Source organism: Astatotilapia calliptera, chromosome 12 (genome assembly GCF_964374335.1).
Source record: "Astatotilapia calliptera chromosome 12, fAstCal68.1, whole genome shotgun sequence".
Taxonomy (NCBI): Eukaryota; Metazoa; Chordata; class Actinopteri; order Cichliformes; family Cichlidae; genus Astatotilapia; species Astatotilapia calliptera.
The window spans coordinates 21,907,220-21,916,409 of NC_137433.1; the positions used below are offsets into that span (position 1 = coordinate 21,907,220).

The 9,190-nt window shown below is 39.3% G+C and overlaps 1 protein-coding gene across 5 annotated transcripts; it reads left to right on the forward strand.

Moving 5' to 3' along the window:
• Positions 1 to 3,222: 3,222 nt before the first annotated feature.
• selenom (selenoprotein M) lies at positions 3,223 to 7,881 on the forward strand. 5 transcript variants are annotated; one of them, XM_026188775.2, is made up of 6 exons: positions 3,223 to 3,395; positions 3,998 to 4,170; positions 4,878 to 4,913; positions 5,112 to 5,146; positions 5,233 to 5,311; positions 7,268 to 7,881. In XM_026188775.2, exons 2-6 carry the CDS (start codon positions 4,075 to 4,077, stop codon positions 7,496 to 7,498), a joined length of 477 nt encoding a protein of 158 aa, XP_026044560.1. In that variant the 5' UTR covers positions 3,223 to 3,395; positions 3,998 to 4,074; the 3' UTR covers positions 7,499 to 7,881. The 5 variants fall into 5 exon arrangements, with proteins under 5 accessions (XP_026044560.1, XP_026044562.1, XP_026044561.1 ...); XM_026188777.2 differs by having other exon boundaries at positions 3,251 to 3,395; positions 4,023 to 4,170; XM_026188776.2 differs by having other exon boundaries at positions 3,256 to 3,384.
• Positions 7,882 to 9,190: the final 1,309 nt, after the last annotated feature.

Genomic DNA, 9,190 nt, shown 5'->3' on the forward strand with positions numbered 1-9,190 from the left:
ACTGTCCATTAACAACAAAAGGCAATAAATGGCCTTCCACGGCTCCTCAGTGGTGAACATGGTCTCCTACAGCCTGGGTGTTGGGTACGCAGGGGCCACAACTGAGAACAGGAAGGCTGTGCAGAGGGAAACTAACACCAACCAAAAAAATCCTTGGCCGCTCTCTGCCACCCCTGGAGGCGATCGCCAGATCTTCCTATCTCAGAAAAACCAGGTCCCACACCTTCACACTCATAAACAGCTTCTTCCCCTGGGCCACTCAGACTGTCAATAAACACTATGCCCCCCACACCCCACCTCTGCTCACCTTCCTCACCAACCTGAGCCATGGTCTGAGAAACCCTCATCACTCAGGCCACTCACACATGGACTCTACTCAGACCAAGTCTTATCTCTGCACTGCTTCCAAGCAACTATTGTTCTCTAATGTGTGCCTTTGTCTTATTGTTGTGTATATTCCTCTTGGTTGTATATATTTCTCCTGTTTGCTGTTTATTCCTGCCATCTACCATTTATATTTTATTCTGGTACAGCATGTACAATGACACAAAAGGACTATACTATTCTAAATAATTTAATCAGGGCAGGTTTCTTAAGTTTCCTTTCTTACTTTTGATTGATGGGTGGGGGCTTTATTATAATAGAACAGGGGAGAAAAGAATGAAGAGCAGGGAGAAAGACAATCAGTAAATAGCCTCAGGCCAGATTCTAACCCAGCATTTAGCCTCCCGTCAGACCACAATAGTTTTATTCCATTTCATTCCAATTAGTTTTAAGTCATATGGGTCACCTGCTTTGCCTGATGAACTAAACCATCACCCAGTGTTGCACATTTGTACCTTATGTCACTTATTAAACATGTAATATACTCACTTCCTAGATATGGGTCAATGATACAGTGATAATGATGTATCTTTGTGTAATGTTTTTTCATTACTTCTAATTATCGTTATTGTATTTACTGCATATAAATGTCAAAATAAAGACTTGGAACTAGTGCACTCACTGTCATAAATACCGGTTTATTCAAAGAGGGGAAAAAAACTAATTAATTCTACGTTAGCCTGTGGAAACACCTGAGGGTACCTCATGAGTCTCACTGGTACTTAAAAATGCATGAGTCAAAAACGGAGTGTGTGTTTATGTCTGTGCTATTTAGGGCCAAGACTTGGGAAAAGCCGTGCACTGTGGTTAGCTTGAAGCTGCTAACAGTACCTACACTAGACCTTCATAACACTACCTGTAACAAACAGTTAATTATTTATCTTAACTTAATGCATGAACATTGATGCATTTTCACATTACTACAGAAAAAAAAAATATAACAGCATGCACAATCCTTAGTCTAGGACACTCCTTATTCTCAAGAATTCTGCTCAATGTTTACAAGCTGCTACACTGGTCACTTTAAATCACTTAAAGGTCACTTTAAATAATTCAAACTATAAATTTTAAATTGTTATTGATACTTTTATCTCCTAATCTTAAAGTGTATATTTATTTTCTTACCCTTCTTATATTTATTGTTTGTTTTTCTTTTGCACTGATGTAACCATTCCTCCCTCCTTTGAATTTTATACAACCAACGTCCCTTCCTTTCCTCCTCCCACTGCTTTTGCCATCTTGCTCTCATATCTTGCCTTACCATACTCCTAATCTCTGCTTGGCCAAAACTAACAGCCATGTCAACCACCCCATGTTTTACGGCCTCCTTTGCAACTCTGCCTTTTGATTCGCCCATACTCCATAGTGCGCTGGAACCCATAAAAACACAACTGCAAGTCCCATCATATGTATCCGGAAAAGTGACTGCTGAATTTCCGCCAAAGCATCTGCTCTACTGTCTGAGTGACTATGCTGTAGACTGACCAATGATGAACTTGAATCTGAACAAATGACAGCATGTAAAGGTCTCACGTCTTCTTTAACCTTTCATCAAACCACAATCCAAGAAACTTAAATTTACTCACCCTTTCTAATTCTTGATCATACAACTTAAGCTTGATGTCTTTACCAACTCTCTTCCTTGTAAAAAAAAACATCACCTTGGTTTTATCAACCGAAAATTTAAAACCCCACTTATAAGACCACTCTTCGACTCTTCTAATTGTTCCCTGCAGTTTCTTCACAATATACTCTATATTTTCCCCTCTCTTCCATATTGCTCCATCATCAGCAAAAAGTGAACATCCCACCCCTGCCTCTATATCATTAAACACATCATCTATCATCAAAGAAAATAACATAGGGCTCACTATGCTCCCTTGAGGTGTACCATTTTCTACCAAAAACCTTTCAGAAAAAACCTTCCCAATCCTCACTTGAATATGTCGCCCCTTTAAAAAAATCCATTATCCACCCGTACATCCTCCCCCTAATACCCAATTTACAGAGTTTAATTAGTAGGCCATCTCTCCACATCATATCATAGGCCGTTTCTATATCAAAACTACACTCTCACTGTTTGTTTGTGCTTTTCGAACTTCATGTTCCAAACATAAAACTGGATCCATAGTATTCCTCCTTCTTCTAAACCCACTTTGATATTTAGAGATAAATCCACAAAAGATCTTTAGCGGACTCACTGAGTTGTTTTAACATGGTATAGCATACCTGATCTTTTCCCGGTGCTGATAATTTAGATATTTGAGCATTCAGTACCTTTGAGGTTTTTCTGAAGAGTATTTTGGACTTTTCATTGTTTTGAATTGTTGCAATAAAAACATATTTGCATAAAGCAAGTATATTTGTTCACTCCCATACTGTTAAGGGTATTAGAAACATGAAGAGTATGCTGTTGAAGTTTCTTTAGAACAGATTTAAAAAACAAATCTGATTAATTTGCTATTAATCTTGAGTTAACTATTGATAAGTATGCGATTAATCGCGACTAAATATTTTAATCGACTGACAGCCCTAATAAAAACATAACATTTGTCCCAGTGTTGTGACTGACTTATTTGTCACCGGTGGCACCAGTGAAGTCTATTTATAAACGAGTTTCACACAAATGAGCTTCACTTGACGCGTAAGAAGTCTCAGCACAGCAGTCCTGAAAGGGACATCCTGAAAACAAAGAAGCTGATCAACAGCACAGTGAGTTCAGGGAGGTGAGCTGTGAAGTTGTAGTTTACCTCATTGATGTTGGCGCAACTTATTTCCACGGTTTTTTCAAGTGAGATTGTAAACCTGACACCCTTCTTAACTCAAGGGGAGGTCCTCCTTCCTGTTGTTTCAACTAATGGTTTACATACCGTCACCTGCTTTAACCCCGGAAACAGAGCAGTGCAAACACAGCAAACAGCTCCAGTTTTTCTTCTTCCCAGAAATGTTTATATAGGAGGATCTATCCTTTATATTTAAACAGGAGAACAGCGAAAGAAGGTAAAATACAAGTAAGTTGGATTTATTTCATATTCGGATCTAATATTTCTTGAGCTCAGCGCTCACCGGTCACTGTGAGAACTTTTGTAGTGCGGGGATCAGACACCTGAAAAGTCTGCTCCCACACAGGGTTGTGACTCATTAAATAGTCCTTGACTTGGTAAATATCACATTTCCTTCACGGGACTCTGAGTTTTTCAACCACAATCCTTTACAACAATCGATCTTCTTTAATCCTCCTAAATCCAAGATTACACAGACTAAATAACTTTGCATAGTTCACCTTCAGGATCAGTCTACCATATAATCCAGTGCATTTAGGAATTTAAAATTATGCTCTTATTAATGTAACATGTGTCACTTTGCACAAAAGGACATCAAAAAAAAAGAAGAGCACGCAGACAATAACAGAGCTCTTTCCGTTGTCCATCTCTACAATTACACCGCCTGTGACAGCCTATAGAGCGCGCATGAAATCCATAAGGAAGCCTGGAATAACCAATGAGCGCGCTAACCACGCCTGCTCCTCTCTCCGCCACAAAAATATTTGACGTGGCAAAAGGTCCGGACGTGACATAGCTGCTCATCATCTCTCCTCCCTCCTCTTCCATAGCTCGGTTACCTTCAATCATCTGCAGGTACTGGTCCCGGTGAAGAGCGAGTGCGGCTCCTCGATCTGAAGCAGGAGAAATGTGGCTGATCGTGTTGGCCAGTTTACTTCACTGCGCCTCGGCTTATGATGTGGATCTGAAGAAGCTGGAGGGGCTGGCAAGAGCGAGGGTGGAGGTAACATAAGGCTTTATTTTTTCATAATCCTCCGCATAAAGAAGAACACGGAAATAATCGTGTCAGGGCCAATTATCGTTTAAACGTGTGAATGGGTGCCCTGCTTTTAAACATTTTTGGATTGGGCGCATGCGTGACCAGGACAGATGTGTACTAAGGTGAATGGATGCCTCCGTGCTTGAATGGCCTGCGATCTAATGAAGAACACGGTCTCTAATTCACATTGTTACTATTTTAGTAACCCTAAAATCGTCATCACAAAGTGACTTGGTGGAAGCTTAAAAGGGGGGCACAGGGTGTGTAACAGGCGGTCCTGCACAAAGACTGAAACTCTACACCTTTTTCTTTTGAGATCTGTGCAGTTTCCCCCAGGGTGTCACCTACCCAGTCACCTACTTGCCAGCATCACTGAAGCAAATCATGATCTGTTGTTATTGTAGTGTTAGTCACGCCTTATACCTGAGGCTCAGATATCAGCAAAAATAGGTCGGGTGGCCTTCCCTGGGGCCGTACTAAGCGTTCTTCAAAGTAAAAGCTCGCAGTGATACCAGCACATAAATGATTTTTTTTTCTGTATAAAGATGCATTACAGTTGCAGATGACGTGTGTTCAGTAATCATGTTTCCAGTTCTTGTAAAGCCCCATTTCTGAAACACGAGCTCTGCATGTAACTTTTTCTTGTTTCTTGTGTTGTTGTCTTTCCTCAGACGTGTGGTGGATGACAGCTGAACAGGCTCAGAGAGGCAAGTTGCCCTGTTATGTGAACAAAAGTGACAAAACACTGAGAGCCAGGGGTCAGAGGCAGGCTAAAGCCTTACTCCTGCCTAGAAGTTTTTTCTCTCTGAGGAACATTTTAGTTTAGAGTTTCACATAATCCCTGACACATTTGCCACTGAAACCCAAACTGAGTGGAAAACACTAATCCAAACCTCTGTCTGCAGGTCAAAGCCTTTGTGATCCAGGATATTCCTCTTTAGTATCCTTTCACTGAAGTGCACTGTTACTCTTTAGAAATATCTGCTCATAAACTGCACGCTGTTTAATCCCTGAGCACCACCTCAGCCATAACCTGGTGATGAAGCACATTCCTGGCGCAGACCCTGAGCTTGTCCTCCTGAACCATTATTATGAAGAGCTGGACGTAAGTGTGTGTTGTGCCTTTCTTTTATTTTACTTTTTTAAATTGTATTTGTTGTTTACTTGCAGCAAATATGACACTCGTTTGTGCTGAATGTCAGATTCAGTTTAACAACTGAAGTAAAGCATCTCACCACCAACACTTGACATCATTACTCGAAGAGATTACAGCTGAAATGATGACAAACAGGTGTCCTGTGACCGCTGAGCAGGCTCTGAGCTTTTCCCGTCTTTTGGATTAAAATAACTTCAGAAGGAAACAAGAAATCTGCAGAGCACAGGTCATTCTACAGATATATCCCACTTTGATATGACAAGAATTTACTTCTAACATTTAAACTTGAACTAAATTATTACTTAACTGACTATTTAGTTACAAAAATGACAGCTTTTTCCCCCCCAAATTTCAAAGCCTGGTTGTGCTGTGATTCTTTTTTTTTTCCCTCAACGGTGTTTCCTTACTCCTTCTGCAAGTCTTCAGGCGTTTTAATGAATATTATTTCCTCAGGCTCTTCAGCCACGTAGTCGGTTATAATAATCGTGCAACAAATCAGCAGATTGTCTTATTAATTTCATACAGTTAAAAGTAAGTAATCCTTCATATGTTAAGCCTTAAGTGTAACAAAATTCAATGGCTGTGAAATTATCTGGTCAAATATGACATGTTTTATTTTATGTGACAAAAAAACAGTGACGCAGTGAACCATCTGCTGAGATATTAGACACCCAAATTAGACGTACTTGATAAAAAGATTGATAATGATACAGAACAGTTAGAATTTACATAAAATACTAAAGTTTTACTCCAGAAACAGCTTGTAATGTTTTTGTGTAATTGGGAGTCACAGCATGTCAGTCACCTCATATTCATTAAGTTCTGTCATTTAATCAATTTATGTATTTTGCACTTCCCTAAAAGTAAAGTGAGTAACACCAGTGACTTTAACTAAAAGCTTCAAATTATTAAATAAGAGAGGAATTCAGATAAACCACTTACCACTAGCAATTCAAAACAATAGACTTTTCTCATGCAGTTACACAAGTTCAGCTTTGTTGTGTCATGTTTAAAATATATGTGGTAGTCCTATTATGGCGTTTTAAATGGTAAAAAGCATATTTTTGTGGTCAAAATACAGCATTGAATCACTATACTTGACTGTGGGGATGAGCATTTTTGTGATGGTCAAACTTATTTATCACTTAACAAACAAAAAAAAATTGTTGAACTGAATATTCGAGAAGATGTAATAGTTCGGATAACGTTTTATTTGAATGTGGAAATAAATTGTAACCCTAAAGTGTTTTTCAAGTGTAATATTTTTGTAAATGCCGGGAGCATTTCCGTGGAATGACTCGCAGATCACTTTGTTTGATCTGAGGCTTCTTTGAAATTTTAAAGTACTGTTATGATTTAATCAGATTTTTCTCCTTTTTACTTTTCCTGTTCTCAGGTGTTATTTTGTTTTTAACTTCAGCCATATCTTTTATATAGCCTTATTTTTTCTTAACTCCTGCATTTGTTGCCGTGGTTGTGGTTAACAGCCTTTATCGCTTTTTTTTTTTTTTTTGCACCTGTTGTTCCTTCCTGTGACGTCTTGTATGTTTGCATTGTTAATCAGCCTCCACTGGAAAGCTCTTTGGGCCAGTTCCCATGCTTTTGAATGGGTTGTATAAATACAACTGTCTGTTATGACATTAAAAAGAGCAGCACATTGGCCAGAAAACTGTAACAAGGATCCAAAAGAAATGTAAAATGTTTCAGAGCTTTGTAGTTTCATCACGAGTGATCTTTTCACACGACACATAATTCATTTGTGCAGGTTTAATGTTTTTTCAGGTTTCTTTAAACCCATCAATGTTCAGCTCAGCTTTACTGCACTATTAATATATCGCAGATCAGTGTCTTTTGTTTAGAGCACAGTTTAATGGTCCTTTTATAACAAGTGTGTTTCCTCCGCAGCGCGTCGCCCTGTCTGACATGACCCGCTCTGAGATAAATGAGCTGCTGGGGAAACTGGGTTTCTACAAGAAGGCTCAGGCCGAAGCCGAGGTGCCGGAGGAGTTCCGCTTCTCTCCTGCCAAAGACAGCCCGTTCAAAAATGAGCCTGCCTACCAGCCTTCTGCTTCATCTATAGCCACCGAGAGTGGCTCCTCAGAGCCCAGCACAGAAGTCAAACACACTGACCTGTAAGAGTAGACATCAGCAGTAACAGTACCCCTCTAGCTCCCTTAGCTGCTCCACAACCAGCTGATTATCACAGGTGACAGAAATGTTTGTAATTTCAGAGCCTAGCAGATTACAGATGAGCCCGTCAGCAGGCCTTTGTAGACGCTCCACAGTCTGAATTTGCACCATTTTTTTTACGCCACTGTCCATTGTGTTGTCATCTGTTGTAATGAGCTTGAGCTCTTTTGTGTGTCTGTGATTGCCTCTGACCTACTGTGAAACTAAATGAAGCCTCAGGCTGAAAATCGTCTGACTAGCCTGGGGTTGATGCTGCGTGTTCTGGTGGGTTGGGCTGATGCGCACAAAAAGACTCAAGTGCATGGAAAGTAAACCATTTTTAAAAAGAAGTGTGCTCTGGCTCTTGTTGTGCTGAGTGTTTGTGTGCAGATATCCCACGCTGCCGGGACCATGGATAGCCTTCCAAGCAATAATCCCACACAAACACACGTTTGTTTCTCAAATTGGTTTATTTCACATTTAACTGTGGTGCACAGAAAAATGAAATAATGTGTTTTAGCTCTCATATATATACACACACACACATACACACATACAATACTCCACTGCTTCATGAAAGCTTTTTTTCTGTCGGCAGCAGATAGTTCTCAAATAATCTCTCAAATCTAAGAAATAAGCTTCTTTTAAATCAACTCTGAAACCAAATTTTCTTCTCGTAGAAACCCAAATTTTATACAAGTGAAATAAAATATTCATTTAAAATTATTTTTGTCCCGTTTCCTCTTAGCTACATTTAGTTAAATATACAGTTGGCTGGTTATCAGTCATGAATCCTCATGTTTGTACTGAAAGCCGGCTTTCACACAGGAAAAAATAACATTGTGGCATCTTAAGCTTATCGACAAAACCTTTTAAAAGCACGATGTGCACACCAGCGTTAACCGTATTAAAAACTACTCAAGCATAAATAAGGAGCCCTCTAACAGCTGTGTGAGAATGTGTGTGGCAGGGCAATGCAGCGGTGGTGGGAGGTGTGTGTGTGCTGTCCACCAAACAGCCAGTAATGACACAAATCAGCTGAATGACTTCTTTGTACCGAAATACAAAAAAAATCCAAACCTCAGTTTAACAGCTAGCATCTTTCATCCATACTTATATGATGGTGATGATGATGATGGTGGTGGTGGTGTGGTCATACAGGATGGATCAAATGTCCAGTAAATGTCCTCAGTAGCTGTTTGGACTTCAGAAAAGTGAGATTACAGCAACGATGTTGAATCCATTTGAATAACAAATGCAGAAAATCCCTGTGCTCACGTAATAAGAATCCTTATACTCATCAATTACATCAAAATGAAAATAACTTAATTAAAACACTTCAAGCAACATGAGTTTGGTTTAAAAAAAAAAGTAAAAGTACCAAAATTGAATAGAAATAATAAGTTTTTTCTTTTTCAGTGAGATTACTGAGAGAAGTGCAAACACATTACAGTACTTACAAAAGTGTAGCAGAGAAAAACGCACGTACAAATACTGCAAAAAACTGCAAATACTAGAAAACTATTTTTCTTTTTTCTCTCTTGAGCCGTTTCTCAGTACAACAGCAATGTGATCAAACTACTGCCTGTTGAATATTACTTGGAGTTTTTTTTTTTTTTAAACAAAGGGGTCTTTTTAAGAATCATGCTGCTGCTGATC